Source organism: Pecten maximus, chromosome 3 (assembly GCF_902652985.1).
Source record: "Pecten maximus chromosome 3, xPecMax1.1, whole genome shotgun sequence".
Lineage (NCBI taxonomy): Eukaryota > Metazoa > Mollusca > Bivalvia > Pectinida > Pectinidae > Pecten > Pecten maximus.
In genome coordinates, this window is record NC_047017.1 from 31,857,106 (window position 1) to 31,879,104 (window position 21,999).

The 21,999-nt window shown below is 41.7% G+C and overlaps 1 protein-coding gene across 1 annotated transcript in view; it reads left to right on the forward strand.

Moving 5' to 3' along the window:
- Positions 1-15,743, forward strand: part of LOC117323914 (leucine-rich repeat-containing protein 74A-like) — a 33,262-nt gene extending 17,519 nt beyond the window's left edge. Inside the window, exons 5-14 of the mRNA XM_033879445.1 lie at positions 5,145-5,238; positions 6,036-6,085; positions 8,624-8,705; positions 10,986-11,071; positions 11,290-11,484; positions 11,929-12,021; positions 12,260-12,377; positions 13,584-13,720; positions 13,860-13,945; positions 14,265-15,743. Of these exons, the coding sequence (XP_033735336.1) occupies positions 5,145-5,238; positions 6,036-6,085; positions 8,624-8,705; positions 10,986-11,071; positions 11,290-11,484; positions 11,929-12,021; positions 12,260-12,377; positions 13,584-13,720; positions 13,860-13,945; positions 14,265-14,856 (1,533 nt within the window). The 3' untranslated portion in view covers positions 14,857-15,743. The remainder of the gene's footprint in view (positions 1-5,144; positions 5,239-6,035; positions 6,086-8,623; positions 8,706-10,985; positions 11,072-11,289; positions 11,485-11,928; positions 12,022-12,259; positions 12,378-13,583; positions 13,721-13,859; positions 13,946-14,264) is intronic.
- The last annotated feature ends 6,256 nt before the right edge of the window (positions 15,744-21,999 follow it).

Consider the following 21,999-nt stretch of genomic DNA (forward strand, 5'->3'; position numbering starts at 1 on the left):
CTCAGTAGTACCTCATGTTATTCTCAGCAGTACCCCATGTTATACTCTTTAGTACCTCATGTTGTACTCAGTAGTACCCCATGTTGTACTCAGTAGTACCCCATGTTATACTCAGTAGTACCCCATGTTATTCTCAGCAGTACCCCATGTTATACTCTTTAGTACCTCATGTTGTACTCAGTAGTACCCCATGTTATTCTCAGTAGTACCCCATGTTATACTCAGTAGTACCTCATGTTATACTCAGTAGTACCCCATGGTATACTCAGTAGTACCTCATGTTATTCTCAGCAGTACCCCATGTTATACTCTTTAGTACCTCATGTTGTACTCAGTAGTACCCCATGTTGTACTCAGTAGTACCCCATGTTATACTCAGTAGTACCCCATGTTATTCTCAGCAGTACCCCATGTTATACTCTTTAGTACCTCATGTTGTACTCAGTAGTACCCCATGTTATACTCAGTAGTACCCCATGTTATACTCAGTAGTACCTCATGTTGTACTCAGTAGTACCTCATGTTATACTCAGTAGTACCCCATGTTATACTCAGTAGTACCTCATGTTGTACTCAGTAGTACCCCATGTTATTCTCAGCAGTACCCCATGTTATACTCTTTAGTACCTCATGTTGTACTCAGTAGTACCCCATGTTATTCTCAGTAGTACCTCATGTTATACTCAGTAGTACCCCATGTTATACTCAGTAGTACCCCATGTTATACTCTGTAGTACCTCATGTTATACTCAGTAGTACCTCATGTTATACTCAGTAGTACCCCATATTATACTCAGTAGTACCCCATGCTATACTCAGTAGTACCCCATGTTATATTCTGTAGTACCTCATGTTATACTCAGTAGTAATTCATGTTATACTCAGTAGGACATCATGTTATACTCAGTAGTACCTCATGTTATACTCAGTAGTACCCCATGCTATACTCATTAGTACCTCATGTTATACTCAGTAGTACCCATGTTATACTCAGTAGTACCCCATGTTATACTCAGTAGTACCTCATGTTATACTCAGTAGTACCCCATGTTATACTCAGTAGTACCTCATATTATACTCAGTAGTACCTCATGTTATACTCAATAGTACCCCATGTTATACTCTGTAGTACCCCATGTTATACTCAGTAGTACCCCATGTTATACTCAGTATTACCCCATGTTGTACCTCATGTTATACTCAGTAGTACCTCATGTTATACTCAGTAGTACCCCATGTTATACTCTGTAGTACCTCATGTTATACTCAGTAGTACCTCATGTTATACTCAGTAGTACCCCATGTTATACTCAGTAGTACCCCATGTTATACTCAGTATTACCTCATGTTATACTCACTAGTACCCCATGTTATACTCAGTAGTACCCCATGTTATATTCTGTAGTACCTCATGTTATACTCAGTAGTAATTCATGTTATACTCAGTAGGACATCATGTTATACTCAGTATTACCCCATGTTGTACCTCATGTTATACTCACTAGTACCTCATGTTATACTCAGCAGTACCCCATGTTATACTCTTTAGTACCTCATGTTATACTCTGTAGTACCCCATGTTATACTCAGTAGTACCTCATGTTTTACTCAGTAGTACCCCATGTTATACTCAGTATTACCCCATATTATACTCAGTAGTACCCCATGTTATACTCAGTAGTACCTCATGTTATACTCAGTAGTACCCCATGTTATACTCAGTAGTACCTCATGTTATACTCTGTAGTACCCCATGTTATACTCAGTAGTACCTCATGTTATACTTAGTAGTACCCCATGTTATACTCAGTAGTACCTTATGTTATACTCTGTAGTACCCCATGTTATACTCAGTAGTACCCCATGTTATACTCTGTAGTACCCCATGTTATACTCAGTAGTACCTCATTTTATACTCAGTAGTGCCCCATGTTATACTCAGTAGTACCCCATGTTATACTCAGTAGGACATCATGTTATACTCAGTAGTGCCTCATGTTATACTCAGTAGTACCCCATATTATATTGTTATAGCATGTCTTGGTGTCAGAGAATTGTTGCTATAATGTTCCTCAGTGTCTGGTAACTATTGCTGTATCATGGCTCTCATTCTGTTGAGTATTTATACGAGTTATCTCCCTTTGGTCACAAAGCATGCTATTTGGCACCGATTCCGCTACACAAAACAAAAAACAAAAACAAAACAAAGAAACAGTTAAAAAGAAAAGTAGAATACTATATATGTACACCTATCAACCTCTTAATACTGTAAGCTATATATAATTCAACAATGGTACATCTTTATCTTCATTGTTCAATACATACTTTATTTCTATTAGCCATTAAACATTGTTTCAATATATATACATGTACGCATTTTCTAAAATGTTACTATTATGTATAATACATAATAGTAACATTTTAGAAAATGCGTACAGTATACCAAATCATTGTCACCCTTGATGATATTGTGTTGCTGTAAAACTGTATCTATAATTGATGTTTTTTCTACCTATTTCATGTACTTATAATATGAAAAAGGATGAATAAAAAGATTCTAAAACCGAAAAAAAAAATCCCTCTATTTGTACTTGATTCCAAAAAACAAATAAATTTACACGGCGGCTACAAGGCAAGTAACTTTTCTCTGTTTCTAATTTGGATCTATAAATCTTTAGCTTGTTTACAGCAGACTTGAGTAAGAAATTGATTGATTAATGAAGGTTTTCCAAATCTTTTCAAAGCTGAGGCATACGTATATATATATATACATATATATCTTGATAATACCAATATGTTTGATTATATAATTCTACCACGTTATGATAGCTTGTGTTTTCGTGTCCATTTCTTTGTCTATCAAGTTACCAATTATTTATTTAAAATTGACTGTTCCACCGCACGTGAAAACATTCGGCACGCGATGCCATTTTTCACTTCGTACAATTGATGTGATATCAACCTGTCATGTACACTTAGCCGCGGGGAAGCCAGTTGAGTGATAACTACACGTGTGGTAGACGGGATAAGAACGAGCATTGTAGTGCATGGTCTATATCCTAATATTCACTATTGTGTAAAGTAATGTCTACCACACAATGCAAGTTATCATTACATCGCCGATATTGTAAAATTTACAACAAATTCATTTTTATTAGAATTAAGAAACGTTGGTTTCATAATTTTGTTGTACAGATTAGATATATGGTACGTGTAGTTACGAAGTAATTATGTGGTAAGTGTAGTTACGGGGTAGTTATGTGGTACGTGTAGTTACGGGGTAGTTATGTGGTACGTGTAGTTACGGGGTAGTTATGTGGTAAGTGTAGTTACGGGGTAGTTATGTGGTACGTGTAGTTACGGGGTAGTTATGTGGTACGTGTAGTTACGGGGTAGTTATGTGGTAAGTGTAGTTACGGGGTAGTTATGTGGTAAGTGTAGTTACGGGGTAGTTATGTGGTACGTGTAGTTACAGTGTAGTTATGTGGTACGTGTAGTTACAGGGTAGTTATATGGTACGTGTAGTTACTGGGTAGTTATGTGGTACGTGTAGTTACAGTGTAGTTATATGGTACGTGTAGTTACTGGGTAGTTATGTGGTACGTGTAGTTACGGGGTAGTTATATGGTATGTGTAGTTACGGGGTAGTTTTGTGGTACGTGTAGTTACAGGGTAGTTATGTGGTACGTGTAGTTACAGGGTAGTTATGTGGTACGTGTAGTTAAAGGGTAGTTATGTGGTACGTGTAGTTACGGGGTAGTTATGTGGTACGTGTAGTTACGAGGTAGTTATGTGGTACGTGTAGTTACAGGGTAGTTATGTGGTACGTGTAGTTACGGGGTAGTTTTGTGGTACGTGTAGTTACATGGTAGTTATGTGGTACATGTAGTTACAGGGTAGTTATATGGTACGTGTAGTTACGGGGTAGTTATGTGGTACGTGTAGTTACAGTGTAGTTATATGGTACGTGTAGTTACAGGGTAGTTATGTGGTACGTGTAGTTACGGAGTAGTTATATGGTACGTGTAGTTACAGGGTAGTTATGTGGTACGTTTAGTTACGGGGTAGTTATGTGGTACGTTTAGTTACGGGGTAGTTATGTGTTACGTGTAGTTACGGGGTAGTTATGTGTTACGTGTAGTTACAGGGTAGTTATGTGGTACGTTTAGTTACGGGGTAGTTATGTGGTACGTTTAGTTACGGGGTAGTTATATGGTACGTGTAGTTACAGGGTAGTTATGTGGTACGTGTAGTTACTGGGTAGTTATGTGGTACGTGTAGTTACAGGGTAGTTATGTGGTACGTGTAGTTACAGGGTAGTTATGTGGTACGTGTAGTTACAGGGTAGTTATGTGGTACGTGTAGTTACAGGGTAGTTATGTGGTACGTGTAGTTACGGGGTAGTTATGTGGTACGTGTAGTTACAGGGTAGTTATGTGGTACGTGTAGTTACTGGGTAGTTATGTGGTACGTGTAGTTACAGGGTAGTTATGTGGTACGTGTAGTTACAGGGTAGTTATGTGGTACGTGTAGTTACGGGGTAGTTATGTGGTACGTGTAGTTACAGGGTAGTTATGTGGTACGTGTAGTTACAGGGTAGTTATGTGGTACGTGTAGTTACGGGGTAGTTATGTGGTACGTGTAGTTACGGGGTAGTTATGTGGTACGTGTAGTTACAGGGTAGTTATGTGGTACGTGTAGTTACAGGGTAGTTATGTGGTACGTGTAGTTACGGGGTAGTTATGTGTTACGTGTAGTTACAGGGTAGTTATGTGGTACGTGTAGTTACGGGGTAGTTATGTGGTACGTGTAGTTACGGGGTAGTTATGTGGTAGGTGTAGTTACGGGGTAGTTATGTGGTAGGTGTAGTTAAGGGGTAGTCATTGTTACAGGGTAGTTATGTGGTACGTGTAGTTACAGGGTAGTTATGTGTTACGTGTAGTTACAGGGTAGTTATATGGTACGTGTAGTTACGGGGTAGTTTTGTGGTACGTGTAGTTACGGGGTAGTTATGTGTTACGTGTAGTTACGGGGTAGTTATTTGGTAGTTACATCGAATAGTGATTTAATGATTAAGGTGCGAGACCATACCACTGTATTATACATGGTACCATATCGTCGATGTATTCTTTCCTTTTTTACAGAGTCTGTCCGAGAATGTCCTAAATAAAAGCTGTGCTATAGTCCTGGGGGAAATGTTGACGGAAACGACCTTCCTCACACATCTGAATTTGTCAGGTATGAAATAGCGTCATATTTTTTTGTTTGTTTTTCTCCATCACTGTATCCGATTGTTTTTTTCGCTGGTGTATGAACTTGATAATTAGTAAGAGTTTTGTTGTGTGAACCTGATGTCCAATGTGGGTTTTGTTGTATGGACCTGATGTCTAATGTGGGTTTTGTTGTATGGACCTGATGTCCAATGTGGGTTTTGTTGTATGGACCTGATGTCCAATGTGGGTTTTGTTGTATGGACCTGATGTCCAATGTGGGTTTTGTTGTATGAACCTGATGTCCAATGTGGGTTTTGTTGTATGAACCTGATATCCAATGTGCGTTTTGTTGTATGGACCTGACGTCAAACTTCACTGATCTGGTCAGCAGTAACTGACATCTGGTCACCACACACTGTGGGAATCAGGATGGATGATGTAGCTTTCCTTGCGAGACATAGCGGGAATTTTGGGAGGATTGTGTAGCGGTTGTCAGCTGTCCTTGCGACAGATTGGGAATCTGGGTGGACTGTGTAACGGGTATCAGCCGTCCTGGGGACAGATAGACTTATTACTGATTCATCACTACGTGAACCTACTGTCGTTTGGAATCCGTATATGTGGAATTAAGGAAAATAACGAAATACCCAAACCTTACGGCGAAGACATTTCAATATAATGGTTGTCAGAGACTTCGCAACAGTGCACGGCAAACACAGGCATGACTTAATGTCTATTCGATACCTAGAAAAGAGGGTAAAGTCTTACTTCACAAAACGTATCCTTTATGAAATATAAAGAAACAGTAATTTGTCATTGCAGGTTGTCACCTCGGGGATGTGAAAGTGAAACAGATAGCCCTTGGCCTTAGGGTGAGTTACCCACACACACATATATATATATATAGTGTACCCACAGCCTTAGGTAGAGTTACCCACACATATAGTGTACCCACAGCCTTAGGTAGAGTTACCCACACATATAGTGTACCCACAGCCTTAGGTAGAGTTACCCACACATATAGTGTACCCACAGCCTTAGGGTGAGTTACCCACACATATAGTGTACCCACAGCCTTAGGTAGAGTTACCCACACATATAGTGTACCCACAGCCTTAGGTAGAGTTACCCACACATATAGTGTACCCACAGCCTTAGGGTGAGTTACCCACACATATAGTGTACCCACAGCCTTAGGTAGAGTTACCCACACATATAGTGTACCCACAGCCTTAGGGTGAGTTACCCACACATATAGTGTACCCACAGCCTTAGGGTGAGTTACCCACACATATAGTGTACCCACAGCCTTAGGGTGAGTTACCCACACATATAGTATACCCACAGCCTTAGGGTGAGTTACCCACACATATAGTGTACCCACAGCCTTAGGTTGAGTTACCCACACATATAGTGTACCCACAGCCTTAGGGTTAGTAACCCACACATATAGTGTACCCACAGCCTTAGGGTTAGTTACCCACACATATAGTGTACCCACAGCCTTAGGGTGAGTTACCCACACATATAGTGTACCCACAGCCTTAGGGTGAGTTACCCACACATATAGTGTACCCACAGCCTTAGGGTTAGTTACCCACACATATAGTGTACCCACAGCCTTAGGGTTAGTTACCCACACATATAGTGTACCCACAGCCTTAGGTTGAGTTACCCACACATATAGTGTACCCACAGCCTTAGGTTGAGTTACCCACACATATAGTGTACCCACAGCCTTAGGGTTAGTTACCCACACATATAGTGTACCCACAGCCTTAGGGTGAGTTACCCACACATATAGTGTACCAACAGCCTTAGGGTTAGTTACCCACACATATAGTATACCCACAGCCTTAGGGTGAGTTACCCACACATATAGTGTACCCACAGCCTTAGGTAGAGTTACCCACACATATAGTGTACCCACAGCCTTAGGGTGAGTTACCCACACATATAGTGTACCCACAGCCTTAGGGTGAGTTACCCACACATATAGTATACCCACAGCCTTAGGGTGAGTTACCCACACATATAATGTACCCACAGCCTTAGGTTGAGTTACCTACACATATAGTGTACCCACAGCCTTAGGGTGAGTTACCCACACATATAATGTACCCACAGCCTTAGGTAGAGTTACCCACACTTATAGTGTACCCACAGCCTTAGGTAGAGTTACCCACACATATAGTGTACCCACAGCCTTAGGGTTAGTTACCCACACATATAGTGTACCCACAGCCTTAGGGTGAGTTACCCACACATATAGTATACCCACAGCCTTAGGGTGAGTTACCCACACATATAGTGTATCGTCAGCCTTAGGTAGAGTTACCCACACATATAGTGTACCCACAGCCTTAGGTAGAGTTACCCACACTTATAGTGTACCCACAGCCTTAGGGTGAGTTACCCACACATATAGTGTATCGTCAGCCTTAGGGTGAGTTACCCACACATATAGTGTACCCACAGCCTTTGGGTGAGTTACCCACACATATAGTGTACCCACAGCCTTAGGGTGAGTTACCCACACATATAGTGTATCGTCAGCCTTAGGGTTAGTTACCCACACATATAGTGTATCGTCAGCCTTAGGTAGAGTTACCCACACATATAGTGTACCCACAGCCTTAGGTAGAGTTACCCACACATATAGTGTATCGTCAGCCTTAGGTAGAGTTACCCACACATATAGTGTACCCACAGCCTTAGGTAGAGTTACCCACACATATAGTGTATCGTCAGCCTTAGGTAGAGTTACCCACACATATAGTGTACCCACAGCCTTAGGGTGAGTTACCCACACATATAGTGTATCGTCAGCCTTAGGTAGAGTTACCCACACATATAGTGTACCCACAGCCTTAGGTAGAGTTACCCACACTTATAGTGTACCCACAGCCTTAGGTAGAGTTACCCACACATATAGTGTACCCACAGCCTTAGGTAGAGTTACCCACACATATAGTGTACCCACAGCCTTAGGTAGAGTTACCCACACATATAGTGTACCCACAGCCTTATGGTGAGTTACCCACACATATAGTGTACCCACAGCCTTAGGGTGAGTTACCCACACATATAGTGTACCCACAGCCTTAGGGTGAGTTACCCACACATATAGTGTACCCACAGCCTTAGGGTGAGTAACCTACACATATAGTTTACCCACAGCCTTAGGGTGAGGTACCCACACATATAGTGTACCCACAGCCTTAGGTTGAGTTACCAATAACGTATCCATACACTGGCTGATAGATGTTTCTAGATTGCAAAGATACCCGTAGATAACGAATAGCTTGATATGATGTCGACAATAACGGACTATTTGATTGTATATTAATTAAGAATACAAGTAGCGTTAATGTTTGGTAAAACTATCGTCTTGACTGTTTGTCTTTCAGGGTAATGTGAGTTTGGTTTGGGTTGATCTTAGTCGTAATGAGATAGGAGAGAACGGAGCACACAGCATTGGCGCAGCCCTAGGTAAGTATTTGACATGTAATTAACTACATTGACTTGGGAAAAACGAATCCTCTCTGGTCATTACAGGGATTGCTTGTCTAGATGAAGTGTCTTTAATAACATGGATGTTATTTGCTCATTAAACGGGTATACGTGTCCTTGACCTTGAGATGTTGCCTGTAAGACCTAATCTACTTCGTGCTGTCCTGGGAAATAACATTGTTGTAATATGTGAGCTGACCAAGATCACAGGAAAGTCGCATTTTCGATCCCATAAAGCTCGCGGGCATTCTCCTATAGCAAAGTAGTCCGACACCGCAGTGGGCACATTATACAGGTCAGCTATAGTTCAACTCCACCAGAGGAAACGCAAATAGGTTCCGGACAGTACCGTCAGCTTGCTGACCATAGGTCAGTTCCAGACAGTGCCGTCAATTGAATGTCCATTTATAATATCTGGACAGTGCCGCATTTGACTGTCCAAAGACCATTTCCGGATAGTACCGTCAATTGACTCTTCATAGACCATTTCCGGACAGTGCCGTCAATTGACTGTTCATAGACCATTTCCAGACAGTGTCGTCAATTGAGTGTCCAAAGACCATTTCCGGACAGTGCCGTCAATTGACTGTCCAAAGACCATTTCTTACAGTGCCGTCAATTGACTGTCCAAAGGCCATTTCCGGACAGTGCCGTCAATTGACTGTCCAAGACCATTTCTGGACAGTGCCTTCAATTGACTGCCCATAGACCATTGCTGGACAGTGCCGTCAATTGACTGCCCAAAGACCATTTCTGGACAGTGCCGTCAATTGACTGTCCAAAGACCATTTCCGGACAATGCCGTTAATTGACTGTCCAAAGACCATTTCCGGACAGTGCCGTCAATTGATTGTCCAAGACCATTTCCGGACAGTGCCGTCAATTGATTGTCCAAAGACCATTTCCGGACAGTGCCGTTAATTGTCTGTCCAAAGACCATTTCCGGACAGTGCCGTCAATTGACTGTCCAAAGACCATTTCCGGACAGTGCCGTCAATTGATTGTCCAAAGACCATTTCCGGACAGTGCCGTTAATTGGCTGTCCAAAGACCATTTCCGGACAGTGCCGTCAATTGATTGTCCAAAGACCATTTCCGGACAGTGGCGTCAATTGACTGTCCAAAGACCATTTCCGGACAGTGCCGTCAATTGACTGTTCATAGACCATTTCCGGACAGTGCCGTCAACTGACTGTCCAAAGGCCATTTCCGGACAGTGCCGTCAACTGATTGTCCAAGACCATTTCCGGACAGTGTCGTCAATTGACTGTCCAAGACCATTTCTGGACAGTGCCTTCAATTGACTGCCCAAAGACCATTTCTGGACAGTGCCTTCAATTGACTGCCGAAAGACCATTTCTGGACAGTGCCGTTAATTGACTGTCCAAAGACCATTTCCGGACAGTGCCGTTAATTGACTGTGCAAAGACCATTTCCGGACAGTGCCGTCAATTGACTGTTTAAAGACCATTTCTGGACAGTGCCGTCAATTGACTGTTCATAGACCATTTCCGGACAGTGCCGTCAATTGACTGTCCAAAGACCATTTCCGGACAATGCCGTCAATTGACTGTTCATAGACCATTTCCGGACAGTGCCGTCAATTGACTGTCCAAAGACCATTTCCGGACAGTGCCGTCAATTGACTGTCCAAAGACCATTTCTGGACAGTGCCGTCAATTTATCAAAGACCATTTCCGGACAGTGCCGTCATTTGACTGTCCAGAGACCATTTCCGGACAGTGCCGTTTATTGACTGTCCAAAGGCCATTTCTGGACAGTGCCGTTAATTGACTGTCCAAAGGCCATTTCTGGACAGTGCCGTCAATTGTCTGTAAAAAGACCATTTCTGGACAGTGCCGTCAATTGATTGTCCAAGCCCATTTCTGGACAGTGCTGTTAATTGACTGTCCAAAGACCATTTCTGGACAGTGCTGTTAATTGACTGTCCAAAGACCATTTCCGGACAGTGCCGTCAATTGACTGTCCAAAGACCATTTCCGGACAGTGCTGTTAATTAACTGTGAGATTCAGAGGGATTGTGAGTATCACGTGAGATTAAGGGGAATTGAGACCTTCATTTGAATAATTATGCTAGGAATAAAGGTGGCTGGTCATGACCCTTCCCATCATATCGTGTCAGGTCCTTTGGTTACATCCAAACTGGTGTTATTTTCTCACAGGTTGGTTATTTAGGAGATGTTTCTATAATCTAGTAGACCTTGCTTACTGACATAGTTAAATATATTCGTTCTTACAGAAATAAACGACACACTGGAGGTGTTAAATCTCAGCTGGAACCACATCCGTCGCATGGGCGCAGTGGCGCTTTGTAGAGGACTCCAGGTAATTCATTTAAACGTTACACTCATTTAATAAACATATATCCATGTACCCCCGTTACATTAGGATTGCCGATTACATAACATGTGTATTCTCAAGAATATTTTGTTAAATGTTGGACCGTTAAACAAGCACGAAAATTCTTACACGTTCCTATCTACTTTACACGTTGGAAGCATACATGTGATATAGTAACATTACCCTCTATCTTACACTGACAGAAAAATTCGTCTATTGTCAACCTGAACTTATCGTGGAACGGATTCGCTTTTGAGGGCAGCATCGTGCTGGAGGAAGCCATCAAACTCAACAAGACCATCCGGGTCCTCGACATCAGTAACAACCGTATAAACTGGGAGGGTATCGTCTACATCACACGGGGCCTGAAATTCAACACGTCCTTACAAATGCTAAAGGTACGATACACAGGTGTTGTATTACTGGTGACTATTTTATTGATACACTTTCTGAATTGAAAAAAAATGCTTTAATTCACGGTCCATTATACCCAATACACCCACATACATTGTATATAATTACAGTACTATAAACATGCTATAGATCCTGTACGGCCGCCGTTAAGTTCCGTTATCTGTTTTATTAACCAACTATTTATTGTTTAAAAATACGCTTACATGCACGATATATAAAGATTAATTTGATACTACATGTAGTTGCGATATGTTTGGGTTCCCGCCCTCGAGACCTGTCCCCGACGTAAAGTGCACTGTTACACTGATTGTGCAGCGGGCGGAGTTATGGCAGTTTGAATGCGTGTCGGTAATCACACCAGGCAATGATCCCCCAAATGGTAATTACACTTGTACATTATGTACGTCCGCATTTTTTTCCTGTTTTAGATCGGCAATAACCCGATATCGATGGAGGGCTGTTTGAAACTGTTGAAATCTGTGAGTGGGTCCAACAGCAGCGTGATGCACGTGGGTCTGGAGGTAAGGGGCGCCGAAAGGATTCCCTCCAAAACCACCAAAACTCTTTATTGACAAAGTGGAAGAATGATTCAAAACCCGAGTGTGAAAGAGAAACTTAAGGTTAAGGGCTAAAAGTTTAAGGCGACCGCCATATTGACTATACAACTGTTTTTAAAGACACAAACAAGATCTGTAGGTACACATGTAACTCCCGAAGATTTCTTTCTTGTAAAGTATTTGTATGTTTATATGTTGAAAGGACATTCCGATAAACTCCAAGGTGATGGCCGTGGTAGACGAGATCCGTTTCCGCCGCATGTTTTCAATCAGTCATGGTGGCATACTGGACACCAAGGATATTGTCGGTATCCGCCGGGGTAAGTTACGGTACATAGTCACGTGACATACGGGTAAAATGTGACAAAGGGTACGATATTCTACATAGTCACGTGACATAAGGGTAACATGCAACATGGGGTAAGGTACTCTACATTGTCACGTGACATAAGGGTAACATGCAACATGGGGTAAGGTACATGTACTCTACATAGTCACGTGACATAAGGGTAACATGCAACATGGGGTAAGTTACCCTACGTAGTCACGTGACATAAGGGTAACATGCAACATGGGGTAAGGTACTCTACATAGTCACGTGACATAAGGGTAACATGCAACATGGGGTAAGTTACCCTACGTAGACTAGTCACGTGACATAAGGGTAACATGCAACATGGGGTAAGGTACTCTACATTGTCACGTGACATAAGGGTAACATGCAACATGGGGTAAGTTACCCTACGTAGTCACGTGACATAAGGGTAACATGCAACATGGGGTACGTTACCCTACATTATCACTTGTCGAGATACCGACACATTATGCGACACACAGGCATTGGGGAAGATTCTATTGGGAAGTATGTCTTTCTGCATTTTAGTTATGATAGTTTTAGTAAATGTATTTTGCGAATTAATGTAACCGCTGTGCTTCTATTGTCACCACGAGAAAGGACACTTCAGGACACATGATCCACCGGAGGGTGCAGATAAACTTCCCAAAATATCAAAATAGGGCTTGAATAACGGGCGACATTCTATTTATCTGTCACCCAAATTGTATCCATATCGACTGTATACTACCATTTGGTAAAAGTTCAATGCTTAAGTACTGGTGATGACGTATGTGTGTTGTGTACACACATGTATCTGGTGATGACGTAATGTGTGTTGTATACACACGTGTATCTGGTGATGACGTATGTTTGTTGTGTTTACACGTGTATCTGGTGATGACGTATGTGTGTTGTATACACACATGTATCTGGTGATGACGTATGTTTGTTGTGTACACACATGTATCTGGTGATGACGTTTGTGTGTTGTATACACACATGTATCTGGTGATGACGTTTGTGTGTTGTATACACACATGTATCTGGTGATGACGTATGTTTGTTGTGTTTACACATGTATCTGGTGATGACGTATGTTTGTTGTGTACACACATGTATCTGGTGATGACGTAATGTGTGTTGTATACACACATGTATCTGGTGATGACGTACGTATATTACGTTGTAGAGCGCCGTGAGGACCCCTTCACACTCCTTATCCGTTACCTTGGTGTTATGGGCATTCGGGTGGTCGACCTCTTCCGGATGTTTGACACTGACAGCCATGCGCATGTCTCGAAAGAAAGTTTCATGAGGGGACTTAAGGTAAGTATTAATAATATTATGTCAAACTACATAATGTTTCCAACTTTATCGATATGATCAAATAACTATAAAAAAGCGAATATTTGGGTTTTTGTTTTACAATAGGGCGGAAGTTTAAAAACGATGCATGGTGTTTCAGAAAATCGGTGCTCCTCTCCCGGACCGCGATATGAGGATGGTAGCTCGACGACTGGACAGGAGAGGGGAGGGGTTCATCAGCTACAGGTATGTTATCATTTACAGGTGTGTTATCATTTACAGGTGTGTTATCTTTTACAGGTGTGTTATCATTTACAGGTATATTATCACACCTATATCAGCTACAGGCTACAGGTACATGTTTTTTTTTATCACTCATGTGTTAGCTACAGGTACGTTTTCATATAGCTGAGATGGAAGGGTTCATGTAATTAGTTCAAATTATATTAAGCCTTTTTATTGAAATGCAATTAATGAATTCATATACGAAACCAACAGAGAATTCCACAATATTATCAGTTACGTTGCTATACCAGATTTAATGTTTCTCGTCTTTATTCCGCAGTCTGTTGGCCAATGGTGTACGGAACCAGATCCGCCAGGAGAAGAAAGAGGACAAACGTTTGTTGTTATTGGAGCTGAAGCGGAGGGAGGAACGTAAGCGGATACTAAGGCTCGGGGTAGGGGAGCCAAAACTACCTCCTATTTCAGACGTTGCCGTCTTCTCGTCTTCTGCCAAAGAAAACTTCAGTAGGCTGTTCAGTTCTTCTTCCTCTTCGTTGAGTCGGACCAATCTCCACAGCAGAAGCGGACGTCTACCGAAAATACAGGGGACCGACACGCCGGTCACCACCTCCCGAAACACCATTTCCCGGAACACCATGTCGGAGGGAAAGGTTCTGCCCCCAACTATCACTCCACGGGCACAGCTGACCTCTAGAACAAACATTAGTAATACACAAATAGACTCCATCAGCGAGCACACATCCCGCCCCGTCACACCCGTGACACAAATCCAGCGTGTTAGTGAGGAACCACCCCCTACTTCTCGGACACAAAAAGATCAATCAACTCCAACTCCGCGGACACAAGGAGATGAATCCACTCCAACTCCGCGGACACAACGGCATGAGTTTACTCCAACCACGCCGCCTTAATATGGTGTATGGCTAACAATTCGTCATACCTTGGATTCGGCCGTCCTATGGTGCACCATTTCCTACTGCAATAACGGCCTTTGAGTGGTTGCAGATTTACCAATCATGATCACATGCCAACACGTGTGCGAGTAAATATTTCCGAAAATGTGCCATATTGTCTTTGACTAATATACAGCAGGTGTTTGTGTAAGTTAACAGAAACTTACATGGAAGTAGGGCAGGGTATATTACATTGTTATATAGTTTGGTGTTTACTGAGAACAATGGAGGCTTCATTAGCAGTGTAGCAACCAAAGACGCTGCTGGACAGGAAACCATTTCTTGATATAGACAGACTTAACCGGTTAATTTGTATACAATATTGTTATGTTAATATAATCACATGAGGATAAACAGTGTTCGTTGTTCTTTTTAACACAAAACAAAGTCATATATGACGTACGAGTGTTGGAGGGTCTGATGTACACTACACACGGCCGTTATCGTACTGTACAGCTGTGGGTGGAAGTTGTACTACAGAGATCTGGTTAATAGTATTAACAGAAGTATAGAATAAGTATTGACATTCTTGTTACGGGTGTAAATTATCTCACTGAATGGCATGTCAATTTCGATACGTGTCTCAATACCAGGTAGAGATGTTTTCCCTTAAGGCCATGTCTATTATGACACGTGTCTTCTTACCTCGTGTATATTATGTCACAATGACATATCTATTGTGAGACGTGTCTTCTCACCTCGTGTAAATTATGTCACAAATGACATCTATGTCGACACATCTTCTCTTACCCCATGTAAATTATGTCACAAATGACATCTATGTCGACACATCTTCTCTCACCTCGTGTAAATTATGTCAGAAATGACATCTATGTCGACACATCTTCTCTCACCTCGTGTAAATTATGTCAGAAATGACATCTATGTCGACACATCTTCTCTTACCCCGTGTAAATTATGTCACAAATGACATATCTATTGTGAGACGTGTCTTCTTACTTGGTGTCAGTTTTATTACAACTTGTGGTTAGCGCTGTCTTTTTTCAGGAACCAGGGAACAATCCTCGTCATCGCTTCTTCCTACAGCTTATCGAATCTTTCCTGTAGCAACTGTGTCACCTTCGTCTCGGTCTCGTTCGAAAGCTGCTTCTGGACTTTTTGGTAACACGAGGGATGGCGGAAGAGACGATCCGAAGTGATATGACAAATGCATTGTCCAATAAGAATAAATAAAAAAAGAAAAAAGCAATCCGCAAAAATTTGAATGTGGGGATGAATAGCTCATTCCGGGTAAATAGTTCATTCTGGGTAAATAGTTCATTCTGGGTCAATAGTTCATTCTAGGGTAAATAGCACTTTGACTATTAACCCCGTTAATATTTTTGGAGGATGTGTTTCAAACCACATTTCCATTGTGTACTTTTTATATAGAGTAAAATAAGGAAAGGTGTAATAACATGAACTCTCTATGACGACATGTGTTTTCTTACCCCGTGTAAATTATCTCACTGAATAGCATGTCTACCGAGAAACGTGTCTTAGTACTCAGTACAGATTATGTCATTACATGACATTACTGTCACAACACATGTCTCCTTACCCCGTGTAAATTATATCACTAAACTGCATGCTTATCGCGACAAATAGTATCAACTCAAACTAACTAAAACAACAATGTTGTCGGTTATCTTATTTATGCCCTGCTGAAGACGACAATGTACTAGGCTAAATCTCTCGTGACAGATAAGACCAAGCAGTTCTCTACGGATCAACCTTTTTTGACGTCGTTATTGTCTTAAATCCGAAATCAGTTTCAATGCTTATTTAACAATATAACTGACTGTAGCCAAGTTGCTTTGGTCCTTTTACCCACAGTGACTTGAGAATATGCTACAGTCTACATGTATTTCGACCTTCCCTAGAGTGTATAGCACATTTTGAGACGTTTTGAGGGGGCTAGATTAAAATTCAGTAAAAATAACACTACCGACCGTGTACATCAATAACACTACAGACCGTGTACATCAATAACACTACCGACCGTGTACATCAATAACACTACCGACCGTGTACATCAATAACACTACAGACCGTGTACATCAATAACACTACAGACCGTGTACATCAATAACACTACAGACCGTGTACATCAGTAACACTACAGACCGTGTACATCAGTAACACTACCGACCGTATACATCAATCACACTACAGACCGTGTACATCAATAACACTACAGACCGTGTACATCAATAACACTACAGACCGTGTACATCAATAACACTACCGACCGTGTACATCAATAACACTACCGACCGTGTACATCAATAACACTACAGACCGTGTACATCAATAACACTACCGACCGTGTACATCAATAACACTACCGACCGTGTACATCAATAACACTACAGACCGTGTACATCAATAACACTACAGACCGTGTACATCAATAACACTACAGACCGTGTACATCAGTAACACTGTGTACATCAATAACACTACCGACCGTATACATCAATCACACTACAGACCGTGTACATCAATAACACTACAGACCGTGTACATCAATAACACTACAGACCGTGTACATCAATAACACTACCGACCGTGTACATCAATAACACTACCGACCGTGTACATCAATAACACTACAGACCGTGTACATCAATAACACTACCGACCGTGTACATCAATAACACTACAGACCGTGTACATCAATAACACTACCGACCGTGTACATCAGTTACACTACCGACCGTGTACATCAATAACACTACAGACCGTGTACATCAATAACACTACAGACCGTGTACATCAATAACACTACCGACCGTATACATCAATAACACTACCGACCGTGTACATCAATAACACTACCGACCGTGTACATCAATAACACTACCGACCGTGTACATCAATAACACTACCGACCGTGTACATCAATAACACTACAGACCGTGTACATCAATAACATTACAGACCGTGTACATCAATAACATTACAGACCGTGTACATCAATAACACTACCGACCGTGTACATCAATAACACTACAGACCGTGTACATCAGTAACACTACCGACCGTGTACATCAATAACACTACAGACCGTGTACATCAATAACACTACCGACCGTGTACATCAATAACACTACAGACCGTGTACATCAATAACACTACAGACCGTGTACATCAGTAACACTACCGACCGTGTACATCAATAACACTACCGACCGTGTACATCAATAACACTACCGACCGTGTACATCAATAACACTACAGACCGTGTACATCAATAACACTACAGACCGTGTACATCAATAACATCACCGACCGTGTACATCAATAACACTACAGACCGTGTACATCAATAACACTACAGACCGTGTACATCAATAACACTACAGACCGTGTACATCAATAACACTACCGACCGTGTACATCAATAACACTACCGACCGTGTACATCAATAACACTACAGACCGTGTACATCAATAACACTACCGACCGTGTACATCAATAACACTACCGACCGTGTACATCAATAACACTACAGACCGTGTACATCAATAACACTACAGACCGTGTACATCAATAACACTACAGACCGTGTACATCAGTAACACTACAGACCGTGTACATCAATAACACTACCGACCGTATACATCAATCACACTACAGACCGTGTACATCAATAACACTACAGACCGTGTACATCAATAACACTACAGACCGTGTACATCAATAACACTACCGACCGTGTACATCAATAACACTACCGACCGTGTACATCAATAACACTACAGACCGTGTACATCAATAACACTACCGACCGTGTACATCAATAACACTACAGACCGTGTACATCAATAACACTACCGACCGTGTACATCAGTTACACTACCGACCGTGTACATCAATAACACTACAGACCGTGTACATCAATAACACTACAGACCGTGTACATCAATAACACTACCGACCGTATACATCAATAACACTACCGACCGTGTACATCAATAACACTACCGACCGTGTACATCAATAACACTACCGACCGTGTACATCAATAACACTACCGACCGTGTACATCAATAACACTACAGACCGTGTACATCAATAACATTACAGACCGTGTACATCAATAACATTACAGACCGTGTACATCAATAACACTACCGACCGTGTACATCAATAACACTACAGACCGTGTACATCAGTAACACTACCGACCGTGTACATCAATAACACTACAGACCGTGTACATCAATAACACTACCGACCGTGTACATCAATAACACTACAGACCGTGTACATCAATAACACTACAGACCGTGTACATCAGTAACACTACCGACCGTGTACATCAATAACACTACCGACCGTGTACATCAATAACACTACCGACCGTGTACATCAATAACACTACAGACCGTGTACATCAATAACACTACAGACCGTGTACATCAATAACATCACCGACCGTGTACATCAATAACACTACAGACCGTGTACATCAATAACACTACCGACCGTGTACATCAATAACATTACAGACCGAGTACATCAATAACACTACAGACCGTGTACATCAATAACACTACCGACCGTGTACATCAATAACACTACAGACCGTGTACATCAGTTACACTACCGACCGTGTACATCAATAACACTACAGACCGTGTACATCAATAACACTACAGACCGTGTACATCAATAACACTACCGACCGTATACATCAATAACACTACAGACCGTGTACATCAATAACATTACAGACCGTGTACATCAATAACATTACAGACCGTGTACATCAATAACACTACCGACCGTGTACATCAATAACACTACAGACCGTGTACATCAGTAACACTACCGACCGTGTACATCAATAACACTACAGACCGTGTACATCAATAACACTACCGACCTTGTACATCAATAACACTACAGACCGTGTACATCAATAACACTACAGACCGTGTACATCAGTAACACTACCGACCGTGTACATCAATAACACTACCGACCGTGTACATCAATAACACTACCGACCGTGTACATCAATAACACTACCGACCGTGTACATCAATAACACTACAGACCGTGTACATCAATAACATTACAGACCGTGTACATCAATAACACTACCGACCGTGTACATCAATAACACTACAGACCGTGTACATCAGTAACACTACCGACCGTGTACATCAATAACACTACAGACCGTGTACATCAATAACACTACCGACCGTGTACATCAATAACACTACAGACCGTGTACATCAATAACACTACAGACCGTGTACATCAGTAACACTACCGACCGTGTACATCAATAACACTACCGACCGTGTACATCAATAACACTACCGACCGTGTACATCAATAACACTACAGACCGTGTACATCAATAACACTACAGACCGTGTACATCAATAACATCACCGACCGTGTACATCAATAACACTACAGACCGTGTACATCAATAACACTACCGACCGTGTACATCAATAACATTACAGACCGAGTACATCAATAACACTACAGACCGTGTACATCAATAACACTACCGACCGTGTACATCAATAACACTACAGACCGTGTACATCAGTAACACTACCGACCGTGTACATCAATAACACTACAGACCGTGTACATCAATAACACTACAGACCGTGTACATCAATAACACTACCGACCGTATACATCAATAACACTACAGACCGTGTACATCAATAACATTACAGACCGTGTACATCAATAACATTACAGACCGTGTACATCAATAACACTACCGACCGTGTACATCAATAACACTACAGACCGTGTACATCAGTAACACTACCGACCGTGTACATCAATAACACTACAGACCGTGTACATCAATAACACTACCGACCTTGTACATCAATAACACTACAGACCGTGTACATCAATAACACTACAGACCGTGTACATCAGTAACACTACCGACCGTGTACATCAATAACACTACCGACCGTGTACATCAATAACACTACCGACTGTGTACATCAATAACACTACAGACCGTGTACATCAATAACACTACAGACCGTGTACATCAATAACACTACCGACCGTGTACATCAATAACACTACCGACCGTGTACATCAATAACACTACCGACCGTGTACATCAATAACACTACCGACCGTGTACATCAATAACACTACCGACCGTGTACACCAATAACACTACCGACCGTGTACATCAATAACACTACCGACCGTGTACATCAATAACACTACAGACCGTGTACATCAATAACACTACCGACCGTGTACATCAATAACACTACAGACCGTGTACATCAATAACATCACCGACCGTGTACATCAATAACACTACCGACCGTGTACATCAATAACACTACCGACCGTGTACACCAATAACACTACCGACCGTGTACATCAATAACACTACCGACCGTGTACATCCATAACATTACCGACCGTGTACATCAATAACATCACCGACCGTGTACATCAATAACACTACCGACCGTGTACATCAATAACACTACAGACCATGTACATCAATAACATTACAGACCGTGTACATCAATAACACTACCGACCGTGTACATCAATAACACTACAGACCGTGTACATCAATAACACTACAGACCGTGTACATCAATAACACAACAGACCGTGTACATCAATAACACTACAGACCGTGTACATCAATAACACTACCGACCTTGTACATCAATAACACTACCGACCGTGTACATCAATAACACTACAGACCGTGTACATCAATAACACTACCGACCGTGTACATCAATAACACTACAGACCGTGTACATCAATAACACTACCGACCGTGTACATCAATAACACTACCGACCTTGTACATCAATAACACTACCGACCGTGTACATCAATAACACTACAGACCGTGTACATCAATAACACTACCGACCGTGTACATCAATAACACTACCGACCGTGTACATCAATAACACTACAGACCGTATACATCAATAACACTACCGACCGTGTACATCCATAACATTACCGACCGTGTACATCAATAACATCACCGACCGTGTACATCAATAACACTACCGACCGTGTTCATCAATAACACTACAGACCATGTA